This window comes from Natrix helvetica, assembly GCF_964273705.1.
Source record: "Natrix helvetica genome assembly, chromosome: 1".
Classification (NCBI taxonomy): domain Eukaryota; kingdom Metazoa; phylum Chordata; class Lepidosauria; order Squamata; family Natricidae; genus Natrix; species Natrix helvetica.
Window position 1 is genome coordinate 4,593,839 of NC_138548.1, and position 18,265 is coordinate 4,612,103.

Genomic DNA, 18,265 nt, shown 5'->3' on the forward strand with positions numbered 1-18,265 from the left:
TTTTAGGATTTCATCATTTATCAATTTTTTAGAGATTCTTTTATGTTTATCTCTTGGAATCCTATATGTCTTTCTAGCATTTTTACACAAACTCATTATTCCCTCTGTCTTACCGTCTTTTTTCCTACTGCTGCATCTTTTGAATATCCATCCATGTTCCTTTCATTATTTTTGAAAGTTCTTCCTTTCACCCCCCTCTTTATTCTATTATAAGCTCTTCGGGTATTGTCCATTTGATTTCTAGTATCTATTATGGCTGCCTTTTCAGTATTTGTATCTGTTTTTATCTTTTTGTATTTTATTTTGCTTTGTCCCTTCCACCACTCCTTCTAATTCCTCAGCTGTCTTCTGTATGTTATATTCATCTTTTCCCACCATTTGTTGAGAGCCTTCTACTTTCACATCTTTATCTTTACAGTTGTGGCCAAAACTGTGGAAACTTTTTGGGAAAAGTGTATTTTCTAAAACTAGCTAATAACACCACTTTTCTTTGGAGTAGTACCATAAAAATATACATCAATGGAAAGATATTTTAATCAAGAATGTAATGCAATAACTTTTATAATGGATTTTATAATGGATTTGCTATTAGAATAGCAGTTAGAGTATAAAGAAGAAAAGTGAAATACGTAGAAAAAACGAGATATACAAAAATTATCACCGTGTCGGTAAATACTTAGTTGGGTAACCTTTACCATGAATTACGGCCTTACAATGTCTTCCCATGGAATGAACTAAATCTTTTGGCTCTGCAGCTGCTATAATGTGAAACCAAGATTGAATGATTGCTTCTATTGACTGGGTTTTTTTTTTGTTGGGTTCCTTTTGACTAACAAGTTTCTTTAGTCAGATCCATAAATGTTCAATTGGGTTAAGGTCTGGCCTATTCCCAGGCCATTCCAGCACTGGAATATGATTCTCTTGAAACTCCAAAAAAAGGGGTGTTATTAGCCATCAAACCTCAACAATATACTTTTCTCAAAAGATTTCCACAATTTTGGCCACTACTATAAACATTCCCAACAAATTCTTATAATTCTTTGTTGCTTTGTTGCTATTTGTATTATTTGCATTTTAAAAATAAAAATATTAAATTTAAAAAAAAGAAAAACAATTTCTCTCAATAAGTCACTTTTCACAACATTGTTTCCAGGTTTTCTATGTTTTAAATCATACTTTAGGGTTTTTCTTTTCTTCTGAATCTTTAATCTTCCTCTTTAGTTTTTAGTTTTTAATCATTCTCCGTAAATCCAGTCATCACCTTTTTAACATTTGGAGATCATTTTGTGGGTGGAACTTTTAACTTAGGTTCAAAGTTTTATGAACCATGGTGGCGCAGTGGTTAGAGTGCAGTACTGCAGGCTACTTGTGCTGACTGCCTGCAATTTGGCAGTTCAAATCTCACCAGGCTCAAGGCTGACTCAGCCTTCCATCCTTCGAGGTGGGTAAAACGGGGACCCAAATTGTTGGGGGAAAGAGGCTGGCTCTATAAAACCGCTTAGAAAGGTCTGTAAAGCACTGTAACGTGGTATATAAGTCTAAGAGCTATTGCAATTAACTCTCTAAAGTAGCTGTTGGAAATTTTCTCATTCAATGCTCTGTCCACACACCACTCCAGTGCAAGATCTTAGTGTCTCAGATCTCCTATCTTGTGACTGACCAAAAATGACTGTTGTCCCTGCTAGTGCTAGTGCTTTTTTCAGATCATTGAGGAAATTGCAGTTTCCTTGTGATCGATGAAGGGCCTTTCCTTTCTTCACCTCCCCTCCAGGGAGGATTAACCCCATAGGGTTTCCCAGGAAGTAGTTGCTATTGGGCATTTCACGGAGCTGGTAGAGCTCCACCATTTTCCAGCTGTTTTCACTAAGACTTCAACGGAAAGTCCTCTCCTGAATTTTCCATGGTTCTGATGGAAATCATTTATTCATTTCAAGCATTCATTTATCACTTAACAAGAACTTTGGCTAAAGTAACTATTGGAAAGTACATGTAGCCAAGTATCACAAGAGGAAAATCCTAAAATTAAATTTAGATTGTGGAACTAAAATTCTTGAGTCTTGGTGAAATTTGAGTTGGAAACCATGCCCAGTAATAAAGGGGAAATGTTCAGTTTCAGAGTTAAATATTTGGTGTTACACGTCATTCCTCAGATCACCACCAAGAGATGGAAGTAGCTTCTCAAAATATAAATTCATCTTCTCAGGATGGCCATTATGTGATGATAGAAGCCATGATGTATCATTTGTAGCTCTAGCCCAAATACTCCAATTTCTGAAGGTCTCCTTTCTTCCAGATTCTTCCATATTTGAGCGATGTGCAGTTCAACAACAGTGCTGGAGATGAGGTCTCCTTCTCAGAAGATGGACTAGGATCTGGTCGTTTTGATCTTCTCAACTGGGTTTTCCTCCCCAATCAATCTTTTGTCCCCATGAAGGTTGGGCAAGTAAATCCTGAGGCTCCCCCAGGCCATGATTTCACCATCAACTCTGATGGAATTATCTGGTCGACAAAGGTGAGCTGCAAGGAAATGTTGTAAGTTCAAGGAAAGATTCAGTCTCTTTCTGAGATGCAGAACATCTTAACTTGAAAAATAACCAACTAAGTCAGAAATTATGGCAGTCATTTGATGAAAAAACTGCTTTGCATGTAACACCTTTGAGGTCTGATTTGTGTCATTCCGCAAAGGTTTAGGCTTGGGAACAACATCTGCTTGAAAAACAGAATGCAAGTACAGCAAGCAACAGTGATTTCCATGTACCATTATCACTCAGTTGTATCCTTGTGGTTCTTTCTTTGAGAAATGCTGTGGTTCAGTCCCAAGCCATCCTTTGCAGGAGGAAACCCCAGTTCCAATCTCCAGCATCTATTGATGTCTCAGGAATGCAAGTGGCCTTAATCCCTCAGGAAATATAGTTTGGCAGACGGTGGCAATGTATCTCTTTAGAAGAGAATCTGAACATAAAAGCAGGAATAGGGAAAATAATGAATGCAGCAGGTTCATTCCTTAAGTAATTTCAAATACTTATCTTTCAGACAATCCCCATTGCTAGGTGTGGAAGGAAGAGGTGCCATGCAGGAGAGAGGAGAAAAGTTCCAGAGGGAAATCCGGTTTGCTGCTACCACTGTGACACTTGTCCAGAAGGGACCATTTCTAATGAGACAGGTAGAGCAGAGATGAAATTTAAATCTTCCAGAATCAAGGAAGTCATTCTTTAAATCAGTATATTTTTGTTATTGTGTCATTTTTTAAATTGACACGACTCATACTTTTCAAAGGAACCTTGAGGTTTATAAGTCCAAACTGCCCTGGCCACAGAGGTCACCTTTCCCAATCTTCAGCAAGTAAAGTTTGAGGGTACAAATCCCAACTTCCATTTCTGCTTCTACTTCTACATCCAATTGGGAAACCAACTTCCAATCTTCTCCTGAGGAAGTGGGGTGTGTCGTATAAGCTTTTATTTGATATTTTACAACGTGCTTCTTCCAGCAACTCTATCAACCTCCAAGGAAATAGACCTGCCAGGGAAAGAGGAGATCTATGTTTCTTTGATAGAGTTGGAGGGAACAAAAAAGGTCTGAATGAACACTTTTGAAGTACAAAGCAGAGAGGTTAAGGCAGGGATAATGTACTCAGAAACAAAACAGCCACATTCGATATTCAACATCCAGCAACATTCCTGGATAACAGATCTATCGATCTTCTGTGTGTTCCATTATAAAATGGCAGAAAAAATAGACAAGAATCTCAGGCTGAAAGACATATTACTTATGGAAAGGCACAATGAATGGATAGCTGGAACTCAATCCTTTTCTCTGGCTAATCTATCCCCAGGGTCATCATAAGTGAAGGATGATTTGTTCTATTTCTGCCCCATAAATTGCACATGGGTTCTGTCATCATTCCCTTTGTGAGTGGGTCACCAGCAGAAAGGAAACACACCTGTCACCATTGTGGGAGAGATGTGAATGCCAATTGCTTAAGAATTACTTAGAAAAAATATTTTTTTATTTCAGATGCAGCTTCCTGTGACCCCTGCCCAGAAGACCAATACCCCAACAAGGACAAGGACCAATGCATTGCCAAGAAGATCCACTTCCTTGACTATCTAGAGCCTCTGGGATACATTTTAGTTTTTCTTGCTTTTTTTTCCTCTGCGATCACTTCTGCAGTCCTGGTGATTTTCTATAAACATCATGACACACCAATTGTCAAGGCCAACAACCGAGATCTCACCTACATCCTCCTGGTCTCTCTCCTACTCTGCTTTCTCTGTTCCTTCCTCTTCATTGGTCAACCAGGGAAGCTCACCTGTCTCTTACAACAATCTGCTTTTGCCATTCTCTTTTCCCTTGCGGTTTCCTCTGTGTTGGCAAAAACTGTCAAGGTGGTTCTGGCCTTCATGGCCACCAAACCAGGGAACAAGGCAAGGAAACTCTTAGGAAAACCACTGACCAACTCCATTGTCTTAGCTTGTCCCCTGGTTCAAGTCCTTCTTTGTGCCATCTGGCTGGTAACCTCTCCCCCATTTCCTAACTTGGACTTCCACTCCTTATTTGGAGATACCATCTTAGAATGTAAGCAAGGCTCAGCTTTAATGTTCTACATTGTCCTTGCCTACCTAGGATTTTTGGCCCTTGTCAGTTTCACGGTGGCCTTTATGGCAAGGAAATTGCCTGACAGTTTTAACGAAGCCAAGTTCATTACTTTTAGCATGCTGGTCTTCTGCAGTGTTTGGATCAGCTTCCTCCCTACCTACTTGAGTACCAAAGGGAAGTCCATGGTGGCTGTGGAGATCTTCTCCATTTTGGCCTCTGGAGCTGCTGTCTTGACTTGTATTTTTTCCCCAAAATGCTACATTATCCTACTGAGGCCTGAACTGAATTGTAGAGAAAATATAGTAAGAAACAAGAATTTTTAACTAATGCAAAGATTGGCTTCATTTATATTTATCTTTGAATGTGATAAACGTTCTAAGAAATGATGGCATTAAGGAGAAATTTGTCCATAAAGGAATTCCTTATCAAATGCTGCCACTGGTTACAATATACTTGTTTTCAACAACGAACACCCAGCATTTTTTTTCATCATGTCTTTTCTTTATTGTGTCACGAAAGTATCTTGGTGAGCTCCAATGTCCTATGTGGATGGAAAGCTAGTTTTTAAATATGTATTTATTATTTCAAGGAGTTAGGTTTTTTTCTTGTAAGGTTTTTTTTTTAATTCAGCCCAGAATCTGATAATTCCAATGAAACTCTGAACATGAGGCTACTCATAATCAGTTTCCATTTCCTGCAGAAAGCAAAAAGAATTGACGACATTTTAAACTCCCACCTTAACAGAGCAGGCAGAGAGAGAAAAATAATAGGCTTGCGCTTCACCGTCATAGTGAAAAAAAAACTTTTTGTCAAGCTTCTTATAGTGTTACACAGCTTGCACGATCATCATAGTTTTAGAAACATTATTTCATGTTACACAAACCTCATGATTTTTATAAGCGATGTAAAAACAATAGATCTTACAAAGGAAAAGTACCGTATTTTTCAGAGTATAAGATGCACCAAGGTTTGAAGAGGCATTTTTTTTAAAAAAAGTAGGTAGGTAGAGGGATAGAGAGGGAGAGAAAGAGAGAGAAATACAGTAGGGAGGGAGGGAAAGAGAGAGTGTTTGTAGGTAGGTAGGTAGAGGGATAGAGAGAGAGAAATAGAAAGAAATAGAGAGAAATACAGTACATAGGTAGGTAGGGAGAGAGAGAGTAGGTGGGTAGGTAGATGTTTCCAGGTGTATTTATCTATGTGCTGGAGAAGGAAATAGCTGACAATCTGCAGCACCTAAGACTTTGTTTCTGCTGGCATAGCACTTGATCAATGTAATTTTCATCAATCATCTAAAGAGCTTTCCAAAAGGAAAAAAAAGTTTTTGCACTCTGCCCCAGGAGCTCTCTGAAAGCCTCCATAAGGGCCATTTTGGTGAAGGGGGGGAATTAAGGAGGCAAAAAAATGCTGTATTTGATGTATAAGAACCACCCAGATTTTCAGCCTCTTTTTTGAGGAAAAAAGGTGCGTCTTATACTCCGAAAAATACAGTAATACATTTTCTGTCGTATAAGTCAGAGCTTTGTTAGGGAATGCTGAACACATATTTCAAGTTACAAGCCAATTTACTTGGCAGAATACTTTGCTAGGCTAAGCTTGGCAATTCACCTAGAAGTTATCTATGAAGTTGGCATGTTAGGTTACAATGGAGCTTCTTTCAGCAGCAATTTAACAAAAGCTGAATTAGATTGCTCTCTGTGTATGCTCTAATCCTTCATGTATCCTTTCATTCTCATTTTATTCTTTTTCGTTTAGTTATTCTTTCAAAATAGTGTTTGAAAGGATTGAGTTCAGTATCAATGTTTTAAGCATGTGAGATTGTTTCCTTAGAGGTCTGAGGCTTTATGGAGATCCCTATCAGTATTCAGTTATTTTTGATAACATCTCCCTTTCCATCAAATGGTCTCTCATGTGGGAAGAAGAAACAAAAGGAATCTGTGCTAATTGCCCCATACAATAGCAAACATAAAAGCTCTCATGTTGAATCACCTTATCAACATTTCCATGGCAGCACAACTGATTTGTGTTTTTTTTAATTTAAAAAAATACTTCTTTGTTGAAAGGAGCAGTAGAAGAGTGGGAAAATAACTGATATTCAAAATTATGAATAGGTATGCTTACATCATCTACTCCTTATGCATATATCATTTTCTCCTCCTTTCTCAAATGCATGAATATGACTGCATCCTTTGGTTATCAAGCATCCCTCCCACTGTTCTCTGGAGAAAATTTATCCCTGGCATCATCTTAAAAAACAATACTTCTTTGAGACTTTATTATTGCTTTTTGGTCCTGCATTTGAAGCCTGAAGCAGATATAACAGCTACATAAATAGTACAGATAGTCCTTGTTTAGCAACAATGATGAAATAGTAACTTTGAAACCCATCACATTGACAGGGATAGGACAATTGGCAGCCATCGCTTCGCCCTGGCCCTCTCACCCAAGCCTCCCCATCCCAGTTAACCCACCATGGCCACCCCTCCCCATCAGTCCCTCCCCAATAGCCCCTCCCTATTATCCCCTCCTGCTGATTCTCCCCAACCAACATTCCCCAGCCAACACCCCCCACTTCCTCACCAGGGCAATTCACTGCAGTACAAATTGCTCTTGCAGATTTCCACTATGGGACAATTAGCCCTATGTGTCTCAACTGTTCCCAGAAAGAAACCATTCCCATAAGGTCCTTCCCACTGCACCAGCCTCCTCCTCCTCTACTGACTTCTGGAATTGGGGCCCATTCCTCATTTTTTCCATCTCCTTCCACATGAGAATCACTCTCAGCGAAGAGGGACAGGGGCCATGTGAGTTGCAGACAATAAGAGACTGTATGTCAGATATGCCATAAAGGATGAGAGGGGGGAGATAGGGAAGGGGGAATGATGGGAAACAGAAGAGGCAACCAGAGACAACGATTGAATGATACAAGGACACAGGCACGGGAACTGAATGCAAAGGGCCATCAAACAGACTCCAAACTTTAGAAACAAAAACAGCTAAATTTAACCTCATTGGACAAGATGACATATGGGGGAGCGCCTGGGAGAAGGGAAAATTACATGGTTTATGGAGGAATCTTCAGATCTGGCTTTGCTTATGCTGTAACCACTTGACTTTTAGGAAACGTATTCCCAACTCTACAAATAGATTCAAGGATTTTTCTTTCCTAAATGTCTAAGCTGGGACAGGCCTGACATTCTGTCTGCCAGCAAGGCCAGCAAAGGTATTGTGCAACCTTTGGTCCCAACTGGAGACCCATAGAGGAAGCTTCCTAAATGAGAGGAGATTGAGAATCCCCCCCCCCCATAGTTGTACGGAGAGCACAGTCCTGCCCTGCATTGACAAGGTTACAGCTTTCAAGCACCTCTTTGCAAAAGGGACACCCCAGACTACAGAACTGATCACCAAACTGAAGCTCTGGATTGGCTGCTGCATGATGGGGACAGAAGCTGCTGCTCCCCCTATGCACTTCAGACCTACATGCTCCCCCTATGCACTTCAGTCAAAGTGGGGCAGCTCACAGGGAGTCAAAAGGCAAGCACGGCCACTCCTGCCATGGCCTGGGGTGTCCATTTTGCAAAGAGGGGTGTGTGAACCCTAGCAGCTAGGGAGGGGTGAATGCCATGGGTCAGCTGGGGTGAGGGGGCTGGGATGAAGTGGCTGCAGCCAAGGGTCCTAGACTACACATTGACAATGTTCTCAGGTCTATAAAGCATAAAAAACTGATGTTGTTCCATAAGTGTTGGGAAAGATTCGCTTAGTAAGCACTTCCAGCATGATTTTGGTGGCAGCCACCAATCGTGTCAGGTTTCCAAGTGATGAAACTCATTCAAAGAAAAAATGTGCAAAGTCCATCTTTGAAAACAAATTTCTTTTACTTAGGTAGACATCAAATGGGCAAAGTTTGTTATAATTCCGGATCTGAGACAAACTGAGACACCACATAATCTTGAAAGTTAGAAACATCCCTCAAAAGTCACTCTCTCCAATAAACGCTCCATCCTCATTGACCGGTGTCTTCAAACTCCACCTTCCGTTCTCACCAGGAGCATCCTCTGTTCCCACAAGAAGGAAGGTCATTTAGACAAAACAATCCTCACTATTTATTTGCTCCTCCCCCCCCACCTTAAGAATGTGGTGAGCCTGAAACCCCCCCTCACATAGTAAAGAGAAATCAAAGGAATAAATGAGTATAATAGAGAGCTAAATAAAATGGCTACACGTATGTCAAATTCGGGCTTGACAAATGGCCTCATTCAGCTGTTGCCACATGGAAAATGGTGGCCGCTTCTGTAATTGCACCATGAGAAAGCCATTCGTTCTGCTTCCCTCTTGCTCTTTGTTCAGCATTGCAGAAAACTCTGGAGCTCCAGCGAAGATGAAGTTTCAGGTGGGAGTCAACAACAGTGATTTCATTTAACAAAGATGATTAGGGGACCGGAGGCTAAAACGTATGAAGAACGGTTGTAGGAACTGGATATGTCTAGTTTGATGAAAAGGAGGACCAGGGATGACATGACAGCAGTCTTCCAATATTTGAGGGGCTGCCCCAAAGAAGAGGGAGTCAAGCTATTCTCCAAAGCACCTGAAGGCAGGACAAGAAGCAATGGAGGGAAACTAATCAAGGAGAGAAACTAATCAAGAAACTTGGAACTGAGGAGAAACTTCCTGACAGAGAGAACAATTAATTGTTGGAACAGAAGTTGCCTCCAGAAGTTGTGAATGCCCCAACACTGGAAGTTTTTAAGAAGAGATTGGATAACCATTTGTCTGAAGTGGTGTAGGTTTTTCTGTCTAAGCAGGGAGTTGGACTAGAAGACCTCCAAGGTCCCTCCCAACTCTGTTATTCTATTCTATTTATTTTTATTTCTTTTATTATCTTCCATTAAAAGGAGAAAATATGCTATTTCAAATTAGTAATTATTCTCTCTCTCAGCAAATTAATCCCCCATTCTAGGTTGGGTCTCTCTTTGATATGTTTCCAGCCATTACTTCTTGTCATTCCTTCAAGCGCTGTGGAGAATAGGCTGATCCCTTCTTCTCTGTGACAATCCCTCCAATATTGGAGGACTAAAATCTATGCACCTTTGGGGTCTAGGCATAATGGCCACATCACCATGGAAATTGTTTTCAGGCAACACTGGTTCCCTTGGCCAAGAAGCAGGGATGAACACCATTCGCAAGAGCTGAACACAACCTGGTAACAGCTCTCCTGGTCCAAGGCCATGGAGGACTTTCCATGCGATCACCCAGACCTTCAGTTGGAGACGGATGCAAAGCAGAAACCAAGGCAGCTTGTAGAACAGGGCTACTACATGGGCCATACTTGGGGAAGATGACATTGTCCACCCTGCTTCATTCAGCACCAGCTGCAGCTTCCAAATGCTCTTCAAAGGGAGCCCTATGGAGAGCACATTGCATGGATTCAAAGGCAAGAGGACCAGGGCAAGAGTGACTGAGTGCTGGGACTCCTGATTCAGGAAAACCTCCAACTGGCAATCTATAAGAAGTTATGCAAATGGCCACCGAGTCACAACTAGAAAGAGGGCTTCCCTGAGGCCTGCTAGGCCAAAAATCAAGGGGGGAGGGGTTGCTGCAAAAGAAAGAAAGATAGAGAGAGAGAGAGAGAGGGAGGGAGGGAGAGAGAGAGAGAGAGAGAGAGAGAGAGAGAGAGAGAGAGAGAGAGAGAGAAAGAAAGAAAGAAAGAAAGAAAGAAAGAAAGAAAGAAAGAAAGAAAGAAAGAAAGAAAGAAAGAAAGAAAGAAAGAAAGAGGTATGGGAGAAAAAATGGAGGAAAGGGAGAAAGAAAGAAAAAGAAAAAAAGAGAGAAAGAAAGAAAGAGGTATGGGAGAAAAAAGGGGAGGGAAGGGAGAAGGAAGGAAGGAAAGAAAGAAAGAAAAAAAGAAAGAAAGAAAGAAAGAAAGAAAGAAAGAAAGAAAGAAAGAAAGAAAGAAAGAAAGAAAGAAAGAGGTATGGGAGTATAAGGTTTCAGCAGTTTCCCCAAGCCACTAAAATGCCAAAGACGAGGCTTAAAAAAATATCAGCTTTTATTGATGGCCATAGCAAAAGCTGGATGACCAAACTATATGCAAAACATACAAACAAATGCATGGAAGGAACAGCCACCCCCTGCAAGAGGGGCTCAGAGTATTATACACATTTTAGGCAGAGGGAAGCAAAGTTTATCCAATCAGAGACAAAGATTCGTTACCAAAGTGATCTTTTGTTCCAGCTCCTGTCTCTGTCTCCCTTATCTATGGAGGATTCCTATAGCCTTGTGTAGGGGGTGGCAGCCTCCCTTTGCCAAGTTGTTTTTTTGGCAGAATGCTTTAAGGATTTATGAGCCAGGAAAACTCCCTAGTTTAGTTCCTTTATCTATGGGGCCTGATATTCCTGTGTAACAATTTCTTCTATGTTTTCAAGAACGTGCCTAGCTTTAGAGCCAAGAATACAAGTAAGAGGCAGCAGTGAGAAAACATTTGCAGTAATGCCATCCAGTATTAAGGTTACAGTTTGCTAGGCTAGAAAACAACTCATTTTTGACAGTATACTATAATATAAGCAGAAGCCAATAAAAAAGCTTAATTCTTAATAAGTGATTTTTAGCAGTATATCCTATTAGAAGCACACAGCAAATATTGGTTTAATCAGTAATAATTATATAGTAACATAAGCAATTCATAATAAAAGCAAACAGCCAATATTGATTCATATGGATTCATATATTCCTTCATTAGAAAAAAAGGGAAGGAAGGGAGAAAGGAGGAAGGAAGGAAGGAAGGAAGGAAGGAAGGAAGGAAGGAAGGAAGGAAGGAAGGAAGGAAGGAAGGAAGGAATTAAGAAAAGAGAGAAAGAAAGAAAGAAAGAAAGAAAGAAAGAAAGAAAGAGAAAGAAAGGAAGAAGGAAGGAAGGAAGGAAGGAAGGAAAGAAGGAAGGAAGGAAGGAAGGAAGGGGTATGAGAGAAAAAAGGGAGGGAAGGGAGAAATAAATAAATAGAAGGAAGGAAGGAAGGAAGGAAGGAAGGAAGGAAGGAAGGAAGGAAGGAAGGAAGGAAGGAAAAAGAGGGAGGGAGGGAAAAAGGAGAGGGAGGAAGGAATTAAGAATGAACAAAGGAAGCCTAGATAATGACCATTGGCTTACCTGAAGGGTCCTTTTCTGTGCACCGCGGGAGAGTCCAAGCAATGGGTTAATTCACTCTGGTTGCCCTGGATACTGAGGAACTTTTTTTCTCCCTTTAACCACACCTCCTCGTGTGATCACAGCCAGAATAATTTCCGAAAAGTCAATCTGTCGAGAGGATGGAGCGAAGGCGTCCAAGGAGTTTCCAGTTGAAAAAAGAGGAAAGAATCCCCGGGCCGAAGACCAGGGTGGGTTGGACTCTCCCGCGGTGCACAGAAAAGGACCCTTCAGGTAAGCCAATGGTCATTTTCCTGTGCACCGCTTGGAGAGTCCAAGCAATGGGACATACCCAAGTTATTGTCCGATTGGGAGGGCAGAGTCAGAGTCCCGGGATTCGGTTGAAGACACGACCCCTTGAAGTACCCTCCTGCCAAAGGACGCCTCAGCCGAGGCGTAAACGTCCAGTTTGTAATGACGGATGAAGGGCGACGGGGAGGACCACGTAGCCGCCTTACAAATGTCTAGTATCGATGCCTGGGTGGCCCAGGCCGCCGTGGTAGCCGCGCTGCAAGTGGAATGCGCAGTGATGCCTCGGGGCACCGATCTGGACTGACTTTCGTAGGCCAGGGCGATGCAGGCGCGCAGCCACCTGCCAACAGTAGAAGAGGAGACTTTCTTGCCCAGGGAACCTGGATGAAATGACACGAATAAGGACTCCGACTTCCGGAATTCGGAGGTGCGGGCGATGTATGTTTTCAGCGCCCTTCTCACGTCCAACATGTGCCACTGTCGTTCCCTGGGATGTGACGGTCTCGGACAGAAATCAGGAATCACAATTTCTTGCGTTCTATGAAACCAAGTATTAACCTTTGGAATAAAGGTAGGGTCCAGTCTCAACACCACCCTATCTGGGTGGACGGTACATAGGTCCTGGCGAACTGACAGGGCTGCCAGTTCTGAAATACGACGAGCTGACGTCACGGCGATGAGGAATGCCGTTTTTAGTGTAAGAAGACGCAGCGACGTAGTGCTGAGAGGCTCGAAGGGTGGAGCGGTGAGCGCCTGCAGAACCACGGACAGCTGCCAGGTGGGGTAGCGGTGGACCGTGGGAGGTCGTAAGTTACAAGCTCCCTTGAGGAATGAACGGACCCTGGGCACCTTGCTAAGGGGCAAGACCGGGTCACCGGACCAAACGGTGGAGAGGGCCGCCACCTGTCGTCGAAGGGTATTTGGAGCGAGGCCCTTGGCAAGGCCCTCTTGTAGGAAGTCCAGGACGCGGGAGACCGGAGCCGTCACCGGGTCCAAAGGTAAGGCGTCGCACCATTTGGCGAAGGAGACCCACGAGGCATCGTAGATTCGAGTGGTCGATGGTCGCCTAGCTGCCTGAATGGTGTGTATTACCTCCCCTGAGAAGCCCTCGCGCCTCAGCTGGTCCCCCTCAAGTGCCAGACGGCCAATTGTAGCCATTGGGGCTCTGGATGAGTTACGGCCCCCTGGCTGAGGGAGACTTGGTCTGGAGGGATCTTCCACGGAGGTGACAGGGAGAGGCTGACCAGGTCGGCGAACCACGAACGACGGGGCCAGTGCGGGGCCACGAGGAGTACCTCCGCCTCCTCCGCGATGATCCTGTGGATGACTTGTGGAATCAGGGGCAGCGGAGGAAAGGCATAAAGTAGGCCCCGGGGCCAAGGAGAGCGAAGGGCATCCGTCCCTTCCGCCCCCGGGGACTGGAAGCGGGAGAAATAGCGGCGAAGTTGAGCATTTTTTCTCGATGCGAATAGGTCGACCACGGGAGTGCCGAACCTGCGGGACAGCTGGTGAAACAGAGCCGGATCCAGTTTCCACTCTGCCGGGTCTATGGTGGTCCTGCTCAGCCAGTCCGCCTGGGTGTTGTCGACTCCCGAAATGTGGTCGGAGCGAAGAGATGCCAAATGCCTCTCCGCCCAGCGCCCCAGGGATTCCGCTTCCTTCATCAACGTCTTGGATCTGGTGCCCCCCTGGCGGTTTATGTGGGCCTTGGTGGCCACATTGTCCGTCATCAATAGGACATGTTGATGGAGAATGTCTTGGCGAAAATGCCGGAGTGCCAGGCGGGCCGCACGCAGCTCCAGAAGATTGATGCTGCAGGAGCTCTCTGCGGGTGACCATTTGCCTTGCACCACTAGATGACCCATGTGTGCCCCCCAGCCGGCGAGGCTTGCGTCTGTGGTGACCACTAACCGGTTGGGCTCCTTGAACAGGTGGCCCTTGAGGAGTGCAGGGGACGACCACCACCGGAGCGATCTCTTCACTGCTGGGGGAACGCTCACCAGTCGATTCGAGTTGCTCCTTGAGGCCCTCTGGTGAGGAAGGAGGAGCCATTGGAGAGCTCTGGAGTGAAGGCGAGCCCATGGGACGATCGAGATGGCAGAGATCATTTTTCCCAACAGCTGTGACAGGAGGACGATCGGTACCTGTCTCGCGAGCATCACCTTGCGGGTCATGGCCACTAAGCTGTCTAGCCTGTCCTGGGATAGGAAGACCCTGCATAGGGAAGTGTCTATGACCGCCCCCAGGTGGATAAGTCTGGTGGTGGGAACCAGATGGCTTTTCTTCAGATTTAGGGAAAAACCGTGGCTCCTCAGGGTTCTCATTGTGATGCGGAGGTCCCGCAAGGCCTGCTGCCTGGACGACGACTGGATCAGGATGTCGTCCAGGTAGCACTGGAGTCTTATGGGTCTGTGCCTCAGTTGGGCTGCTACAACTGCCAGGACCTTGGTGAAGGTCCTGGGGGCCGACGACAGGCCGAAGGGAAGGGCCCGGTATTGAAAATGCCTGCCGGCATAAAAAAAGCGCAGGAACCTCCTGTGCTGGGGATGGATGGGGATGTGTAGGTAAGCCTCCTTGAGGTCGATAGAGGTAAGGAGGTCTCCCTGACGGATCCCCGACAGGATGGACTGGAGGGACTGCATCTTGAACCTCCGGTAGGCAATGTGCCTGTTGAGGTTCTTTAGGTCCAAGATGGCCCTCCAGCCCCCCGAGTTCTTTGGTACCAGGAAGAGGATGGAGTAGAACCCCCTCCTTTCCTGGTCGGGGGGGACCTGCTCTATCGCATCTATCTCCAGGAGATGGCGAATCTCCTGGTTCATAAGCTCCCTCTTCAGAGGGCAGGAAGGAGTGGGACACCGGATGAAGTTCCGGGCAGGGGGGGGAGGAATTCTAGGGATAGGCCCTCCCTCACGATCTGGAGGACCCAGGCGTCCTCCGTGGTCTGGACCCAATGGTGGGCGAATAGCTGGAGGCGCCCCCCTATGGGTGACGGGCCCGGGCAGTCACTTAGATTTGCGGAAGGGCCTGTTAGAGGCACCTCCGCGGTTGGATTTACGGAAACCGAATTGTTGTCTACCTCTGTCCTTAAAGGAGGACCTGTCCTGGAACCTGTCCCCTGACTGACCGGCCGGTCGGTAGGGCGGGGAGAAGGAAGTAGAGGTAGAGGGTTCAGGGGCACGAAAAGGCTGCCTCCTGGGGTATGGAGCGGACTTGCGGTCCTGCTTTTTTGTGGTGGAAGGCAAAATCTTCCTTTTATCTTTGGATTCAATGAGGAGAGGCTCAAGCGCCTCCCCAAATAATTTGGCGCCCTTAAAGGGGGCTGAGGCCAGCTTCCACTTGTGCTTCTGGTCCGCCTGCCAGTGGCGGAGCCAGATCAGGCGGCGTGAGGTGACGTTGGCCGCCAAGGCTCTAGAAGCAAATTTAGAGGCGTTAAGGGATGCGTCCGCCGCATATTGGGAGGCCGCAATAATTTTTGAAATATCCTGGCGGAGGCGCAAGTCTCCTGCCGGGATTTTGGTCAACAGTTCCCTTAGCCATATAACGGAGGCCCTGTTAAAAAAGGAGGCGGAAGAGGAGGCTTTGATGGCCCAGGCAGCCGCCAGGTGGGCCTTATGGCACACCCTCTCCGCCTTCTTATCCTCCGCCTTGAGTCCATCCAGCAGTTCTGCTGGGAGGGAAGAGTTGGAGGTTAGGGCAGTGATAGGTGGTTCCACGGCTGGGAGAACCAAAAGGTCTTCCAAGGTGGGGTCCATAGAGTAAAGTTTCTTGTCTGCCCCGCTGGGGGAAGACAAGGTGGCTGGTTGGGCCCACTGGCGTTGGATCACGTCCAGGAACAAGCCCGGAACCGGGACCAGTTCCTGTTGGGGGGCCGGGACGTCGAACATGGCCGCATTGGGATTTTCGGGAACAGCATCGGCCGAAGGTTGGGCCGGCTTAGGTTTAATCCCTACCCTGGTAGCTAGTTTGGCCTTACGGAGAATGGACTTGAAAAGAGTGGGTTTGAAAAGTCCGGAAAAGGCAGGGGCTTCCGGGGGGAGGCCCTCGTCTTCAGATAGCTCCAGGCCGTCCTGGTCAGCGTCCTCGATGACGGAGGTTTCGCTGACCACGGATGACTCAAGAGACGGATGGCGGGCACGCTTGGCTGGAGGAGGGGCCGCCGGGCCCCGGGAAGAGGTCCCTGGCCCCGAAGGGGGAGGGGGGCGCTTTTGGAGGCCCTCAGCAATGCCTCTGGCGATAGCACGATCGACCAAAGCCTGCACGCGCGGTGACAGCTCGGGCTCCTGATCAGAATCTGATCCCGGGTCCCTGGGGTCTTGGGGATGGTAGTGAGAACCCCCAGCCGGGGGAGCCCTGGTGTGACCCTCTGGAACTGGGTCCTGCTCATATGACCAGGACGGGGCAGGAGAAGTTGGTTCCGCCAGTGATCTGTCCGGGGACAGATCCTGAGACTCTACCTCCTCATTCAGCAATGCCAAGATATCACTTCTGGATGGGGGAACGGGGGCCACTTCTGGGGGGGACCCTGTCTCAGCCTGGCGCCGGGCCTTCTCAAATTGTTTATCAAGGGCCCGCTGGCGTCTCTCAGCGTCCTTGGTTTCGGCTGCAGTCGGGGCTTTGACAGGGTGCCTATGGGTGTCCCCTAAGGTACCCTTGCCCACATTCCCACCTCTACTGGAAGGGGAATCCTTGCTAGGGGCCTGAGAGGGGCCGGATCTAGCCTCAACGGAACCTGATGGAGGGAGCTCCATGCCAATGACCGCACAAGGATGATGCAGAACACAGGCAAACGGGTGGGCTGCAGCGGAATTCGACTGGCTACACTGAAAGGCATAAAGAAAAAAGACAATTATGATTAATAATACAGGTATAGAAAAAATTAAATAAATCCATTTCAGCCTAACACCAGTAGCCTAATGGGAGGAGGACACCCAGGAGGCTGAGCTATGAGGTGGGCCTGCAGCTCAAGCTGCAGTAACCCTTGCAGGAGAGGCAGGGAAGTCAGTAGGCCAGGAGACTAGAGCTTTAAAAAAGGCGAAGGCCTGGCCAGACCTTAAGGGTAAAGAAAAACTTCCCTGTGCCGGTGCAAAGGACACGTGGTGGCCAAATTACCAGCGCCGCTGATGTCCAGTGAGTGGTGGCCGAGGGTCCGTTGGGCGGGCCCGGCGAGGCCCTGTAGCCACCAAGCGGCCTCCTGCAGGAGCGTGGCTGAGCGGCAGAGGCCTAAAATTAAAGGCGCGAACTTTTCGCGCCTAAAAATGGCCGCCGCAACAGCGAGGAGCTGGGCGGAGAGGAGAGCGGCAGCCAGGATCAATCCGGGCCGCTCGTAGCTCCGCGGTGGCTGAGGGGTGGAAAAAACGCAGGGGAGTCAAAAAAACGAAAAAACTAGGCCGGAAAATAACAACCGGGGAGGGAACCGACCAAAAAACAAAGAGAAAAAACCCCCTCGCCGCTGTTGCCGCGCTCTGGGAGCAAGCGGCAAGTTTCCAAGCCTGCAAAAGTGCGAGGCTGTGGAGAAAAAACCTCCCCCACACACGCTTACCTCCTGGCCTCCTAGATAGCTGTGTTGATTGAAGAAGAATAAAAGACAGGGAGAAAAGTTGGTTTTGAAAGAGGAAAAGGTTTTCCAAATTTTTAGGAGAGTCCAAGCCAAGGATTAATAGCCTGAACTCAAAAATACATCCGATCTGGGCATGAGGAAAATTATTCTGGCTGTGATCACACGAGGAGGTGTGGTTAAAGGGAGAAAAAAAGTTCCTCAGTATCCAGGGCAACCAGAGTGAATTAACCCATTGCTTGGACTCTCCAAGCGGTGCACAGGAAAAGAACTAGTTTCCACAGCCCCATTCAGTTTCACTCTCCCTGCCCTTCCTTCCATTAGAGCAGAGTTGCTTCCAAGAAATCCATACACCTCTAATAATTTTCTTTCCTTCATTCAGGTTCTTTGAGGAAAAATCATCAACTTCCTACATACGTTTTCACATCTCATAATTCTTCCAGCTATGTTTCAATCTTTATGCCTCTGTCATGATACACAGAGTCATCCACCTACTCTTGGACTGAATTTTTCTAGGCAGACTCTGGGAATAGCTGTTGTGCAGCTCTCGGACAAAGACATCTTCTAAATTGGTCCTTCCACTTGAGGGGTCATTGTGGCTCTCTGGGCTTGGTTGTTTTCTTGCAGACATTTCATTACCTAGACTGGGCAACATCGTCAAGTGTTTGCTTATCAATGGTGCCACTAACGA

The 18,265-nt window shown here is 46.2% G+C and overlaps 1 protein-coding gene across 1 annotated transcript; it reads right to left on the reverse strand.

Moving 5' to 3' along the window:
* Positions 1 to 5,266: 5,266 nt before the first annotated feature.
* Positions 5,267 to 17,620, reverse strand: LOC309383607 (uncharacterized protein; the record flags this gene model as incomplete). The annotated part of the gene is made up of 4 exons (XM_081936368.1): positions 17,560 to 17,620; positions 15,831 to 16,840; positions 12,246 to 12,360; positions 5,267 to 5,290 (listed from the first exon to the last, which is right to left on the reverse strand). Exons 2-4 carry the CDS (start codon positions 16,766 to 16,768, stop codon positions 5,267 to 5,269), a joined length of 1,077 nt encoding a protein of 358 aa, XP_081792494.1. The 5' UTR covers positions 16,769 to 16,840; positions 17,560 to 17,620.
* Positions 17,621 to 18,265: the final 645 nt, after the last annotated feature.